We start from the raw sequence: 17092 nt of genomic DNA on the forward strand, positions 1-17092 counted from the left end.
GTGCAGTTGACCAACACATACTATTGCCGGTTCCTGTCCCCGGGACTAAGCGCGACTAATAAAAGGTGGCACGTACCTTTTCAATGCAGGTGGTTTATTCAATGATCAGGGGATTTAGTTGAAACAACCTAATTTTAATTTTTGATGGCCATTGTCATTTATGTGTCCATGAAGTGAACCCAAACATATTAATTAATTGCGAAACAAGCTTTGATAATAATTTGGAAATTGTAATGTCAATTTGTCATAATTTCATTATCTTTTGCGAAACACATTAAGCATGCTTTTGTATGTAAGGAGTCGTATAAAACATTCTATGATTCTCTCCTCTTCTAAATCTAAGCTTTCCCCTGGCTATTAATATCTCACCATGAAACTCACAAGCAATCGATTCTCATTCAACAAGAATGCACTATACTGTAACATGTCTAGCTATCCCGCCCTCTTCCATTCAACTTGCTAAAGAGGTACACGTACTCCCATAAATAAGTAAAATTTGAAGCAAAGATGTTCGGTCGACTAAACAGTACAGTGACTCCGATCCTCTCATCAACCACTTGGGCATCTGAAGCTGCAGTTACACTCGCACGTGCATCTGAATCTGATGACTTTACTGATCCTTCATCTAATCTGCCCCATCCTACTCCGAGGGCCATTATCATCATTTCATAAATCTTATTTCCCAAGTCAGCGGGGTTGTCGGGCTGCAATCATCATGCATATCATGTTAATCACAAGAGAGTGCAACACAAGCTTTGATTCACTATTTGTAAGGTTATTTTGCAACTCACCGTGAAACCACTGGATACAAGGGCCTTTTCCTACAGGAGGTCGACAACTTTTTAGCCTCAGTGCTCTCCGGTGCATCACTACAGGTAGCCTATGCATCAAAGTTGAAATCAAGCCTGTCAATTATAGACAACATGTAAAGTTAAGATATCACTAATTGCAAGATGAGGCCACCAAATCTAATATATTAGAGATATGAAGTATAATAGATGAGACCACCAGTCAATTCGCATACCTCTCCATATTTGCAGACCATCGAAATATCCCTAAAATGAGCACACGAGGGGATGAGGCAAGACGAGTTGAGATGAGACTTAAACCTTTGCGACCTTACCACCAAGCCATTGTTTCATGCAATCACACAATATTGAATTCCTGGGGGAAGATTGCCACTATATGGGAAGTATTCAGCAAAAGCAAGATCAACAGCCTGATACTTGAAAAACATTCTTACCAAGTTTTAGGTCTTCCTCGCTGATATCAACAAAATTCTTCTCTTTGTATGTCTGTAGATTCTGGATAGCAATTTCACCTATAAGCTCAATTAAGAATAGAACCTTTCCGGTGATTACCAATGAGAACAAATGCTACAATGTTTGCAAACATCAAACAAATTTGGTAAAACAATAAGGTAGAAGTATCATATATTGTATCATATTAGGGATTAAATTAACAATTCTGTTCATGAATATTCCAATTATATACTTGAATTAGCTTCTCCCAAGTCCCAACAAATTGGGTACAAGTTTGTCATACGATCACTCTAATTATCAGAGCCAGATACATTTAAAACAGAGGTAAAACATACCTTATGCAGGGCCTTTTTGTGACAACTTCTCCAAGAATGGAGCTGTATATGCACTTTTGAGGCTGTATGTTGCCAAGTACTAAGTAGCATTCTGGTTCTCGCACATATTTTCAACATAATCATTTGAACTTATCACATCCTCCTTTTTGACGACCTGAAGCGCAGTAGAGGTGTGATACATCTGTGATTTCCTGTCCTCTATACATCCCAGTTTTTCAAACTTCCCAAAGTTCTCCCAAAATCTTTTGTAGTCCTAAAACATTCACAAAATAGTTTGAGAGAAACCTTCTTAGAAAAGGGGGAAACTCACCATTTGTATATAGCTAACCTCTTTATTTTCGCTCTCAGATAACTCTTGAATCATGTTGAATGTTTTTCTTACTAGACTTTTTCTCATGAATCTCACCTGCATCAAGAGAAGATTAAAATCAGACCAATAATAGTACATCATTTTGAAAGGATGGATAATACAAATAGAAGATGAAAACATCAATAAAAAATAAACATGGACAAACTGGGAAGTAGGCCTTATGATTATGCTTTCTTGAAAAAGATCTCGGGATACATTAAGCGGAGGATCATTTGAATCCACCACACCATTTACACAGCTCATACTGTAAACCAGATACGACAAGGCAACCAAAAAGAGTACTCGGACACGTAGTCTGCAAGCATGTAATTGTTGATAAATTGAGAGCAACTGTAGAAATCCTATAACACTTGAAATCAGATATGCACAAATTCACTGTCTGATGTTAATTAGACTAGGCCATTAGTGTCACATTGACGGAATAGGCTCAGCAGCCAAGAAATGTTATCAATTCACAATAAATTGTCAAGAGTCAACACCCATGTGGGAGCATCAAGTATAGTCCAAATACCCATGCCTAGAATCTGGTTTTGTTCCCAAAGAATGAGTTTCAGGGATATGAATGATGAATCTAATCGATATTAGACCAAAACCAATCTATTAAAAGTGTCTAGTAACCTTTTCATCAAAAATAAAAAATATTAAAATATATAGTGTCTAGAAACCTTGAACTACTGCCTTTAACCAAAATTTCAATCCAAACATACAGGTACATCTTGACAACAAGACTAATGACTGTGATAATTGAAAACAACAATCACCAAAAAAATTGTCCACCTTGCAATGCTACTACCAAATGTAATACTCCCTCGTTACATTTTATTGCCAACATTAGCCATTTTGGATTGTTACACAATATTGGCAATATTACCCTTTCTATTTTTGGAAAAAAAAAATTTAGTAAAATTACAACAACGCCGTTACTATATACAACTAACCATATTTTCACAACACATTAAACATATACAACAACAAATTAAACAAATTTTGTCTTTCAAGTTAAAAAATAACAGCGAAGCGAAACCCGAAACTTTCTCACTCACCAAACCCTAGCGAATCTTATAGCTTCCGCCGTGCTCAACACCCTCCCCTTGCTGGCTCGTCGACGGCCTGAGCATCTCCGGCTCTATAAAGGTCGTTGGCGAGCCGAACCTCTTTTCCCCCACAGTAGCCGTAGCGTCACAACGGCGAGTTAAAGGTGTCGAAACAGGGGGTTTTCGGGAGTCGCGAAGAAGGTACGCATATCAATCGAAGTCGACCATCGATCGACTTCCCTTTTCTGGGCGTCGGCGACTCGAAACCACTACCAGATTTCAGGGATTTCAATCCTCTGCTCAAGATGTGGCAAATTACTATGAGGTTATCAATTAAGCTTTCTTATTTTCCTAGTTTTCAATTTCACAAGTTGTAGCTTTCCAACCTAGACTAGACTGATTTCAGAGGCGTTGGTGCCTTCTTTCTACTAGTGGTTTTATCGTTTTAGTCTTTAATGTTACTTCGTTTTCTTAGTTATCATGAATAGTATTGACGAGTTAAAGGGGGAACTGTGCCTTTATCACTTTGACGAGCATGATTATTCTTCAACTAGTTGGGTCCAGAGAATTGAATTTCTTGTTAATCCTTTTGGAATCTTCGAGTATGTTCGAAGTTTGAAAAATGAGGGTACTACCTTTTATCGAAATAGTGACATTAAGTCAACCATTGCACGCACACTATATTCAAGTCATCAAGCTCTTGTTTTTTTGCAGATGTTACTAATGAAGAGGATAAGTCTGTTTTTTTACGCCTAGCTTTATCTAGCACTCTGAATTTGGCTGCGTGTTTTATCAAGGAAAAGGATTTTCAGAAAGTGGGTGAGTTGTGCTCTCTTGTTTTAATGTATGAAACTACCAATGCCAAAGCTTATTTTAGGAGAGCTATTGCAGCTTTGGAACTTAGCCAACCTGACATAGCATTAATAGACCTTATCCGAGCTCTTAAATTCCAACCAAATAATGGAGAATTTCAACAAAAATTAAATGACGTATCGTCATTGTTAGGACTGTCTTCAAATTTTGTTGATACTACTGCTAAAGTAGTCGGTGAGGATGAAGTGTTGAGTAACTCTTCAATCCTTAAGGAGGAGAAAAGGAGAAAGGTAGGAGAACGGAACTCCTACCAAGGTACCACCACTATAAAAGTGGAGAAGAATCAAACCTTCTTAGAGAAGGTGAAAATGAATGTTGTTCGAACAGATCACAACATTACAGATACTAATCCAGTCCTGGAGTCTACTTCTGGGATAAAAACAAAATGTACAAGGTCCAATTTCCGATTTTCAAATCGGAAAGCGCATGATACCTACTTGCATATCACCCCCTCAATGTACAAGGTGATGTCAGCGGGAAGAACTTTACATTACCTCTACTCTTCCCAAAACCAAATGATCAGCATCCGAACTTTAAATCCATCACAAAGGATGGTTGTAGCACGCCTATAGATCACCATACACCCATGGAGATGAGACACTCCCCTGTTGAAGGATATGAGCAGTGTAAACAAAATCCAATTCTAGGACCCGACGTCGAGGCTACAAATATGGATTCTCAAAAGTCGTCTTGCGTCTCTTTGTTTGTACCTCCAAGCACCTCCTTTTTCTCGCCGACGAAGTCTACATCACGGGTCAATAATCAGTCTACCAGCAAGATGAAAATCTTCTCTCGTTTGCACTCTCGAATCAACAAACAACATAATATGGTAAAGTGTCGAAATCCCTCGTTTTCTAACCCTTTGTTTTCCAGGGTACGTATTGGAGCCAAAAGAAGTCCATCCTGCTTCACCCTAATTTTTCGACGAATTCGACGAATTTTTGTAAATTGGTAAACCCTAATTTTTCTGGATTTGTTTTGAAGACATGGAGGAGATGCGAACAAAGGAGAGAGGTGCAAACGGAGGAGAGAGAGAGAGGTGCGAACAGAGGAGAGAGAGGGAGGAGAAAGAGAGAGGTGCGAGGAGAAAGAGATGTGCGAACAGAGGAGAGAGAGAGGTGCAAACAGAGGAGAGTGAGAGGTGTGATCAGAGAAGACGAACGAAGGAGATAGGTGTGAACGGAGGAGAGATAATGAAGTGTTTGAGGAAGGTAACAGATTGTTTCCTCTAGTGATAGGAGGGTTTCAAATTAATGGAATCAGAATTTGGCTAGTAAGGGAGTGAAATAAATTGGCAAGCCAACCAAACATATTAAAAGGGATTCCATTACCTCAATTCGTTTCCAAGCCCAAAAAACCTCCAACCAAACAGGCCCTAAGAGTAGTATGGGGTTGGAACTTGATTCCTAATACCATATGTTTGGTTCAGTTTTGGAATCAAAATGATCCCTATACCTGGTGTTTTGGTTTACAATGTTTCTGGAATCAAGAATAAAATTAATATTATTTTATTTTGTCTTATGTCTTATTTTGAATAATTCAACCGTGATACTTGAGTAATACCAGGTAAACTAGCTATCTCTGAAAGCAACCTCTTCTTTTGTTCAACCACTTCTATTTCACGTTCTTGGGTTGTACTCATGGCATTGGCTATAGTTGCTAAGTGATTACTCATATCCTTCATAAATCCCGTTAATCCAGTAGCCATCTGATCTACAGAAGTTAAATCTATAAATTGAGAAGCTTTTCTTTTCTTATTGGCTTTTGGAGTCTTTTCTTTCTTCATTTTCTTAGCAGGAGGAGGTTGTGATATATCAAAGATATCATCATCACTGTTATCATCATTAAGGTTAACAGTCTCCTTTTCAAGGTTGGTGACAGAATCGTCTGGCAACTCAGATGCAAGGTCGTTTGCTCTGTCAATACCGTAGATATCATCTAGCTTGTCAAGATAAGGGAAATGAGTTTTCCACAATTCTCCAGCTTTAGAATGAGTCTAAAAAATTTATTATGTACATTAATCAGTAAAAACAAAAACTATAAACTTTTAAATATAATATTTAGTTTAATCAATTGTTTACCTTGCAAAAGTCATCATAAGCTTGTCTCTCACATTTTATCATTTTAGCTTGCTCATCCCACTGAAAACATGATGTTTTGTTCAACAATTCAAAGACAACTGCATACTTGTCTTTGAACCACTTGGACTTTGATTCAATATGAGGAACAACTTTCAGACCACAACCAGGAAACTTGGTATTTAACATTAGCTCCAACTGATTAAGGTAACCATTCTTAAAACCTCCTTCTCCTTTCCATTGTTGGTCAATGGTCACCACTCAATTCCAACAACACAATCAATTAAAGCTTCTTCTCCCTTTTTTTTCCAGAAACGCTTATTCTTTCCCCTTCCACCAATCAAACCTTGATTATTTGCATCCATCCTAAACAATATTAAAAGAAAATATACATAACTAAACAAAATAATAATTAAATAAGCATATGATGAAAAAGAATTTATTATAAAATGAATAACATAATAGAACAATATCATTAAATATCAAGAACATTAAATAAAAACCAAATATTCTAATCATTACAAAAAAAAAAAAACAACAAACACCATGTCTGCCTATCTAGGCTAATCTAGCTCTCCATGAGTTAAACAAAGTTTGTGCTAAGTTGTTCCTAAATGTAGTCCAAGTATTTGATGATTGAACTTGAGTGATATAATCAACTTCATCATCACTTTCATCACTCTCGAAACTGTCACTCTTGGAACTGTCCTCGACAACCTCAAGATTTGTGGGCATTCATTTTCGAATCAAATTATGTAATAAAGCACATGCACTAGCTAGACGACCTTGGATGCGGATTGGAAAAAAAGGAAGGACTTCTTAGAATTCCCCATCTTCCTTTTAACAAGCCAAAACTTCTCTCAATTACATTTCTTGCTTTTGAATGTTTCATGTTGAAGTACTCCTCTACACTTACTGGTTGTCGGTCCCCCCATTCTTTCAAGTGATAGCGATTTCCTCGATAAGGTGCAAGAAACCTCTCACAATTAGTGTAGCCAGCATCTACTAAATAGTAACAACCTTGAAATACAAAAAAAAGGGTTTTATTACTAACTTTAATATAGTTAGTTGAGGGGATCATTGTTAAATAATAATACTATTCTTATAATTTTTAACTTAAGGCACTTTTAAACCATTAGGTCTGGATATTGCATCTCGTAGAACACGACCATCATGTGCAGAACCTTCCCACCCAGGTAAGACAAACACAAATTCCATATTAGGTGTGCATACACCTAAGACATTCATTGCAAGGTTACCTTTATTTTCTTGTTTGATATTGTCCCCTCTCCTCATTTGCTACATGGACTCTAACAAATGTACCATCGAGGGCTCCTAAGCAATTATACAATAGACAATTTATAGAGGTTTATATACTTAGATGTCCAACAATGTTATTTATTAATAAATTAAAAAAATATTTTTTTATTATAAAATGTACCTTGAAATCTTTCCATCTGTTGTTATCGCAATCCTCTGGTGTTGGGGTAGGTTTTTTATATAAATGATGATGTAACTTTAGAACGGCAAGGAGACAAAGATTGAATTGTCTACTAACACTTTCTCCACTTCTAAGGAAATACGTTCCTATCGACCTATTTTTTTATGATGGGCCAATGTATACAAGAACTTAGCTACTATCTTCTAAGCTCATATTTCGAGTACCTCATAATCCACCAATATCCCTAACCATCTCACAAAGTACACTAAATGTGTGTCTATTCATTCGTAATTCGCTCCTACAAGCAACATCACTACCCCTGATCAATGCATTCAAATTATCTAATTTACGAATTTTTTTTATCACTGTTTAGGTGCATTCTACGTAGATTTACACCTATACTATGTAGCAGTACATACATGATAATTGCAGTGTTAATAATAACCAATAAAATTACAAGTAGCTCCCTTTGTCTCCTCCTCCTTCTCAAGAATAATCCACATTCCTTCATTATTTCTGTACTTCATCACATAATTATAAGTAGTTGTAAGTGTTAACTTTAATGAATTAACGAGGATAAGAATATATCTGAAATTCTACAAGACTAATAGTCATATATTACTAAATCATCTACTTAGAATTGCCACATAATATATATGCACTTATTATTCTGTCAAAAATAAAATATAGCACTATTATCACCAACAAATAATAGAGATCACTTATTATTCTGTCAAAAAAAAAACATAGCATTATTATCACCAACAAATAATATAGAGCACTTATTTTTCCCGTAAAAAATAATAATACTAATATCAGAACATAACACACAAGAATTTTAGTATACTATGAGTTTACTAAAATTTGTAACCAATACATAGCTGGAGAGAATTTGCAGTATACTATGAGAATTTGTAACCAATACATAACTAGATAGAATAATGGAGTATATGGGTTTAAAAATTTTCACTGTATACGAATTACAAATTAGTATGATTACAAATCAACTATTATATCCTATTGTATCCTAGGTACTTAAGTATGCAAAATTACAGTTGGAGATCGTGATTTCTCAGACGTAGTATATGAATTTGTAGGTAGTTAAGTATGCAAAATTACAGTTGGAGATTGTGATTTCTCAGATGTAGTATATGAATTACAAATCAACTATCAATATCGTAATGTATCCTAATAGACAAAAAAAGTTACAGTAGAAGAAACTATCGAAAACAATGGAGTACCTGGAGTTCAGGGCTTCGGCAGGCAGTGTCACAGGGAAGAAGGTGAAGACGTATTATTTTTGTGCAGCAATATATTTTATCTTAAATAATTTGATACCTAGGGTTGGTATGAGCCAAACCCACCTCCCCCCATGAATTTCTAAACCCCATACCTCATGGGTTTAAGGTATTGGTTTTAAAATCAAAATTTTACTAACAAAACACTAGGTATGGGTTTAGCCCATTCTAAACCCATACCTCATACCTATATTTTGTGAACCAAACACCCCCTGAATAATTTTGGAAGCTCACGAATCAATCGAGTTAAGCCAGACCGAATAGGCGACTAATGAATTCGCAATACTTGTAAAAGGATACATTCAAAAACTTTTCCCTTTTATCTTCTTGCGTTTTTTCCCTTTTCTCTTTTTTTTTAAATAATAAAAAATATAAATATAAATCCAAATCACTTCCTCTATAACGGAAAATTTCAACAATCGTACCGCACATGTTTTCCCATACAAAATTTCTTAATCACACAATTAAAGAAGTGATTTTCGCATGGAATTAGGGAGGGTCGCCTCTGACAATGTGTCTACCTCGTCTGGTTGTTGGCTTGTTGCTCATCAGTTAAAAGAAAAATTAAATGAAAATGAAAACAAATCCAATGGTTCCTTGGAGACTCAAACCAAGAATCAAAATAATGGATGCTCAACTTACTTAAAATAGCGGGTATGCAAACTAAAAGAATGTCCGTAGTTGGGAGTCACATAGCCAATGTCATAGAGGCTAGGCTAGCATGAGCCTCTCAAACTTGGCACCCCATCTTGGAGCCAACCCTCCCTAACTAGTCGAAAACTTCTATGCATGTGCACTAATTGACAACTTAAATTGAACAATCGACCAAGTGACCCAAATCTTATATCTAAACTCCTTTCGACTTCAACTCAACCCCCAAGGTCAGGGGACTTGCGGGTTGTAACGTATAGGCTAAGGCTAAGGCGAAGGTAGGAAATTATTTTGGCAAATGTGGTGCTCAAAACTATATGGTACGAAGCATAGGTCATGAGTGGGGAAAAATAAAAAACCACACCAAAGATCATCTTCGAACGCCAAATGCAACTGCAAACCATTCTACCAAAACAAAATATCTCTCAACTAAAAACATTAATCACTAAGAATTTATTCACCTTATGAACAACATTCAACCTAGCTGAAGTACAAATTCCACTTCGGAAAAGTACCAGCTCACCTTTCTGGCCCGGCTTGTACTTAGGCCCAGAGTCCCAAAAAGGCACCTGCATAAGCTTAGATGATGTGTACCCTCCAACAAATGCTTGCCACATGTCATGATTTCATTGCTTAGCCAATCACGTGTCGCCAAATTAGGGTGATCTCATGGCACATCAATTATCCCAAACATTATAAATAATCCTTGAAATCAGGAGAAAGGTATGTTTTTCAGAGCAGTGTATTGTTACTCTGTCAGAATTCTCTCTCTCTACTTCCTCTCTCTAAAAGTTTCCTTTACTACTCGAGATACCTGACTTAAGCTTCAGAGGGACAAATACCACCCAAACCTTCAGGGTGGGTCCCTTTTGCAGGTCCGGAGTGGAGTTTTGGACAAGGCATTGTTGCACAAGTCTCTCGTTGAAGAACCTGTTGTGGAAATAGCAGTATATTTATGAGTCCATGCAACTACGTAACATTTGGCGCCGTCTGTGGGAAGACACAACAATGACTGATTACCATTCATCTAACGTAGCTAGAAGCAGAAGCTTTGATGAAATTCGACTCGAGGATATGGTGGATGACGAAAGACCACCGCGAGGAAGGGATAGGCCTCCGATTGTTGTCAATATCTCTAGACGAAGCCGCGAGCCTGTTATTCAGGAGAATCTTGAGCGTCTAGTGACAACTGACCATCTGGAAAACGTCTTGAATGACTTTCAGACTAAGATGGTTGTTGTTGTTCAGGAGAAGATCACGAGAGATATGCTGTTTTTCCAAGTAAATCCAGATCCCGCTGCTGTCAATCCTCTAAAGGGACATTCTCAAGGGGGTCGCACAGGATCAAGTAGGCCTCCTCGTCAGGAATTCTTTAACAGGCTCACCAAAGGAAAGCAGCCGGAGGTTAGTGAACAACCACTAGTAGAATAAATGCTATTTGTTGCGGTGATATTGCTGCGGTTTTACCCATACACAGCAATATATCACGTAAAAAAAACATAAAACATAAAATAAAGATATTGCTGCGGTTTCTACCTAAAACCGCAGCAATATGGTATCAACAGAAAAAAAAATTAATAAAAAATTGACTATTTGACCGAAATATTGATGCGGTTTTTGTAAAGAACCGCAACAATATATTAAAATAACATTAAAAAAATAATATTTTAATATATTGTTGCGATTCTTTTCAGAAACCGCAGCAATATCATTTTAAAAAAATATAAAAGACAACAATTAGGGGTTTTTTTCCTCACCCTCTCTCAAACTCACGCAGTTGTCTTCTCTCTCTCAGCCTCTCTCTCTTCTCTCTTGGCTTTCTGGAGATCGTTCTTCGCACACCACCTACGACGCGCGCCACACCGCGAAGATCGACGTCGCCGCTTTCTTTCTAGAGCCTCCGACGAAGTCAGAACCTCACACCGCGAAGATCGCCGCTTTCTTTCTAGAGCCTCCGACGAAGTCACAACCTCACACCCTCACACCACGAAGATCCCCGCTTTCTTTCTGTAGCCTCCGACGAAGTCACAACCTCAGACCCTCATACCGCGAAGATCGCCGTCGCCACTTTCTTTCTAAGTAACAAGTCACAACCTCACAAGTCACACCGACGAAGCCGACGCGACCAGTGTGTTCGATGAAGCTTCCGACGAGTTCCTTCGGTTTTTTTTTGTATTTGCTTTTTGTTTCCTTTTTTTCGTTTTTTTTTTTTCATTTTTTGGATTGGTTGTTAGATTTTTTTTATATCTGAAATCTTTTCATTTTTCTCGTCTTTCACCAAGCCGGCACCATCGCCATCGCTGTCGACCTTACTGGCGCCGTCGTTGTTGCTGTTGTTGCTATGTAAAAATTACAGATCTTTTATTTAGATCTAACTTCGTATTTCATTGTTGTGTTCAGTTTTTTTAATACTTCTGTATTTTTTTTAATTCCTCTTTTTTTATGTTATTGTTATGTAATTTTACAGAATCGCTTGTTGTTGCAGAATCGTTATTGTTGTTATGTAGCAGAAATTTTATGTTAGTTTATATAATTTTATAGTTTGTTTTTTCATGTTTTAGTTATTTTTTTTGGATTACAAGTTATCTACTGATTTGTTGTTGAGTATAAGATGTTATTTTATCTTGGATTGATGGCTTAGTTTTAATATTTCAAATTTGATTACAAAATAAAAAAAAAAATTTTTTTTTACTGTACTATGACCTATTGCTGCGGTTTTGGTCAAAAACCGCAGCAATATACCTATTTTTTTAATATTAACTACAACATATTGTTGCGGTTTTACCTAAAAATCGCAGCAATATGCTTTGGACATCTGATATAAAATAAATATATTGCTGCGGTTTTACTAAAAAACCGCAGCAATATGTTCAACATATTGTTGCGGTTTTACCTCTTGCTGCCCCCTTAATTGCTGCGTGTCCAAAACCGCAGCAATAGGCCACTTTTTAACCGCAACAAATAGCATTTATTCTACTAGTGAACAAAGGAAGATAGACTGAAAGTTGGTGGTCCGAACTCAAGACAACATTCATCCAAGTGGTCAAAAAATGGAGACCGATGCTCGAGAGTATTTGGAAGCAAAGAAGGTTGCGGCTCTACAACGTTCAGCCTCAGGATCCACCCCCCTATCTAAGGGATCCTCCGTTGAGGCTGCCATTCAAGACTGAGGGAAGAAGTCTGGGACCCTCTGCTGTCCAGCCAAGACAGGAGAAAATTGTATTGCAACCTATGGTGTATAGGCGGCCAGGCCTTGCAAACACCTTTTCTAACCCAGTATTAGAGGAATATCGTTGTGAGCACATACCCATTAAGGGACTGTCGGGGGCTCTCAAGATTAACTGGCCAACTTCATTCTCGGCCAAAATCATGGAAGCACCCCTTTTCCCAAAGGTTAAGCTGTCTACGATAGAACCCTTTGATGGGACCACTGATCCGGACGATTACTTGTCCGCATACAAGCATCAAATGTATGTTCAGGCGGTAGATGACGCCACATGGTATAATAATTTCCCAACCACTTTAAAAGGTGTGGCTCAAAAATGATTCAACAACCTCCCTGTTAACCCAGTGAATAATTTCACGGATCTTAGCTATATTTTCACTAGCCATTTTGTAGCAAATCGCCAAGAACAAAAAATAAGCATGCAGTTGGGTAAGATCATCCAAGGACCAAAGGAAGATTTAAGAAGTTCTGTCAAAAGATTCAATTTAGAGGCATTGCAAATTCAAGATCTCAATGCTGGGGTGGCCTTTGACGCCTTCATTAGAGGCTTGAGGCCAGGAACCCATAGAGTTAAGTAAAGATCAATACTCCATTCTTATGGAGATAAAAGATTAGCATGAACTAAAGGCTCCGGCTGAGATGAAGACTCCCTATAAAAATAGGGATAAGAGTAAGTATTGTCACTTCCACAAAGACTGTGGACATGAAACAAATGAATGTAAACATCTTAAGAGAGCTTTGGAAGATTTAGCTCGGAAAGGGAAGATGAATTTGTACTTGCCCAAGGAGGGAGAAAATTTCAGAAAAAAGATGATCGTCAAAGAAAGAAGAAAGAAAGAAAGTGAGAGTACCGATGAGGATGTGGTTCTGGTCATATCAGGAGGATTTGCAGTCGGAAGATCGACTAAGCGGGGACATAAGAACTACCTTAGGGAACTCGGTCAGCATCTGCTCACCAATCAGGCAGAGACTGACCTATTCCTAAAAGTAGTCGTTAGTGAATTGGATCGGGGGAAATTGACAACTCCTCATGATGATCCCTTGGTAGTAAAGATGAAGATAGTAAATTTGAGAGTAAGAAGGATTCTGATCAATACCGGAAGTTCATCACATAACATAAAAGATGATTGTTTGTCAAGGTTAAAATTCAATGAAGGCGACTTCGTCCCAGTTCATCATCCCGTAATGGGGTTTGGGGGAGGAATCATCCACCCAATGGGAACTGTTACCTTGCCCGTCAGGGTAGGAGACAAAGAGGCGTCCAGAACTTTGTTTGTTAAGTTCTTGGTCGTTAGAGATTTGACAGCCTACAATGTCATTCTAGGACGACTAAACCTGAACCATATTAAGGCAGTAATTGTTACTCATCTTATGCTGATGAAGCTTGAGTGTGATGGGGGAAAAATTGGATCACTATATGGGGATCAGCAAGCGGCTAGAGAATGTTATCTCACCACCCTGAGACCCTCATCATGGAGAGGAGAAAAGTCAGAACAGCCAAGGAAACTACTGAAAGTAAGGCAGACGAGTTTGTTAAAGACCAAGTGGACGCTCTGAGGTCGGTGGTTGAAAAACGTCAGGCGCAGGCTCTTCCAGCAAGCAAATCGTCCAGCCTCTTGCCAAGCAAGAAAAGGAAATACATGGCTATCAAAGAAGAAGCAGCCTCGTCAGAAGAAGTGATGGCTATTATGGGTGTTGTACTTGAACGGCCAGAGCCTGTAGAAGCGCCTGTGGGAATTTGTGTGTATGATAAACGTCCAGAAAAGACGCTGAAGGTTGAGTCTATTCTAGAGCCCAAACTAAAGGACGAGCTAGTTGGATTGTTGAAAAAATTCGAAGATGTTTTTGCATACAATGTTGAGGTAGCTGTTCATAAACTGAATATAGATCCAAGTCAAAAACCTGCTCGTCAGACGAAAAGGCACCTTGGTCCGGCCAAGAATCAGTTCGTTGACCAAGAAGTACAAAACTTGTTAAAGTCAAAATTCATTCGAGAGACCTATTACCTAGACTAGATCGCTAATGTTGTCATGGTTCCTAAGCCCAATGACACATGGAGGATGTGTGTGGGGTAAACTGATCTTAACAAAGCTCCTAAGGACAGCTTCCCTTGTCGAAAATATATCGGTTAGTAGATTCCACGGCCGGCTACGCCTTGCTGAGTTTTATGGATGCTTACTCTGGTTTTCATCAAATTCCAATGTGGTCAGAAGACCGAGATAAAACATCCTTCATCACGGAGAAAGGGCTCTATGGTTGGTTGAGGATGCCATTCGGCCTTCGAAATGCACCGGCTACCTTCCAGCGGCTAATCAATACTATTTTTCAGCCACAGCTAGGGTGTAACATGGAGTCCTACATTGATGATATGATTGTTAAAAACCAGGAGGAGCAAAGTCATGTTGGCGATATTAAAGAGACCTTTGAGACTCTTCGAAAATATAAATTGAAGTTGAATCCTTAGAAATGTGTATTCGGAGTGGTATCTGGAAAATTCTTGGGTTTCTTGGTCTACCAAAGAGGAGTAGAAGCAAATCCTAAAAAAATTCAAGGAATCTTAAGCATGACATCACTGTCCAAGATCAAGGAAGTTCAGCTTCTGACAGGGTGCTTAGCAGCCCTAGGACGATTTGTTTCTCAATCAGGTGACAATCATTCCGTTTCAACTATTAAGAAGAAAGCAAAATTTGAATGGATAGAGGGGAAGCTGAGCAAGCGCTCCAGCAATTAAAAGAGCACCTCTGTCAACTACCTCGGTTGGTCAGTCCAGCCGAGGGGGAAAGATTATTTGTATACTTTATCGTCTCGCCTCAAGCTGTGAGTGCTGTTCTGTTGGCCGAAAGAGAATCAGTGCAAGTTCCCATTTATTTTGTGAGTTATGTACTCAAGGATGCAGAACGCCGATGTTCGTTGGTAGAGATGTTCGTCCTGGCACTCCTCATGGCCAGCAGAAAGTTAAGGCCCGTATTTTCTAGCTCACAATATATTAGTCTATACTGACCAACCTCTAAAACAAGTTTTGCAAAAGATGGACGCCTCAAGGCGAATGCTCAAATGGACAGTAGAATTGAACATGTTCGACTTGAAGTTTGAGCCCCGAAAGGCGATTAAAGGGCAAGCTTCGGCCGACTTCATAGTAAAGCTTACCCGGCTAGTTGTAGAGCTTGTAAAAGATCCAGCTGAAGGCAGAAAGCACTGGACGCTCATGGTAGATGGATCTTCTACCGTCAATGGTTGTGGGGCCAGAAATTTGCCAATCTCTTGAAGGAGATAAGTTCGAATATGCACTCAGAGTTGAATTTCAAGCGTCAAATAATGATGCAGAATACAAAGCACTTTTAGCAGGGATAAAAATGTGCAAGGTGGCTGGGGCCTTAGAGATTGAGGCTAAGTCAGACTCTCTGCTAGTCGTCAGTTAAGTTAATGGGGATTTTGAATGCAAAGAAGCATTTATGAGAAAACATATGCACCTAATCCAAGAAGAGGTCAAGTCTTTGAAGCGATTTGTGCTCGACCTAGTTCTAAGATCAGAAAATCGGCATGTCGATGCTCTCTCAAAGTTGGCTAGCTCGGCCGAACGTGATGCACCAAGAACGGTGTTTTGGGAAATAAAGTCAAAGAAAAGTATCGATCAGGAATAAGTATTGTTCCTCAATCGGGGGCAAGTCTGGATGGAAACCATTATAGAGTTTAAGAAAACAGGTCGTTTACCTTCGGATCGTATAGAGGCTAAGTATGTCAAAACCAGGGACAACTGGTTCGAGCTTTGGGATGAAACTCTTTACAAAAAGCATTTAATCGTCCTCTTCTCAAGTGCATCACTAGAGAAGATGGATTGGAGGTTTTGAAAGAGCTTCGCGAAGGAGCCTGCGCTTCTCATATAGGGGGAAGAGTGTTGGGGGAAAAAGCATTAAGGACTGGGTATTACTTTCCCATCTTAAAGGAGGATGCCCTTTACTATGCCAAGAAATATGATAGCTGTCAGAAGCATAGTAACATACACCAAAAGCCGTCCAACTATCTGACTCCAATCTTGTTCCCGCTTTTCTTTGCCAAATGGGGCATGGACATTCTAGGACCGTTTCCCATAGCGACTGGCCAGAAAAAATTTATGTTAGTAACAGTGTTACTACTTCACCAAGTGGGTTGAAGCTGAAGCAATGCAGGGAATCACTACTAATGATGTCAAAGGGTTCATTTGAAAAAACATCATAACAAGATTAGTCATGCCTCAGTCCATTGTATTTGACAATGGTCCACAATTTGAGACTCCTAAACTCAAAGACTGGTTGGCTGGACGAGAAATCAAGGCTCACTTTGCGACTATTGCCCACCGGCTGGCAAATGGGCAAGTAGAAGCATTTAACAAGATCTTATCAAACGGCATAAAAAAGAAACTAGACAATGCAAAAGGCTTATAGGTAGAAGAATTACAATTGGTATAATGGTTCATCAAAACAACGACAAAGAATTCAACTGGGGAAACTCTGTTCATGCTTCTCTATGGTTCTGCATCCGTCTTGC

General features: G+C 38.6%; 1 protein-coding gene and 1 pseudogene across 1 annotated transcript; one reads left to right on the forward strand and one right to left on the reverse strand.

Moving 5' to 3' along the window:
• Window positions 1–428: 428 nt before the first annotated feature.
• Window positions 429–9959, reverse strand: LOC130590791 (heat shock protein 90-5, chloroplastic-like; annotated as a pseudogene).
• Window positions 9960–13207: 3248 nt separating this feature from the next.
• Window positions 13208–14125, forward strand: LOC125495589 (uncharacterized). The gene has a single exon (XM_048640352.1). It carries the CDS (start codon window positions 13208–13210, stop codon window positions 14123–14125), a length of 918 nt encoding a protein of 305 aa, XP_048496309.1.
• Window positions 14126–17092: the final 2967 nt, after the last annotated feature.

The sequence above is a fragment of the Beta vulgaris genome, chromosome 3, assembly GCF_026745355.1.
Source record: "Beta vulgaris subsp. vulgaris cultivar EL10 chromosome 3, EL10.2, whole genome shotgun sequence".
NCBI classification, from domain to species: Eukaryota; Viridiplantae; Streptophyta; class Magnoliopsida; order Caryophyllales; family Amaranthaceae; genus Beta; species Beta vulgaris.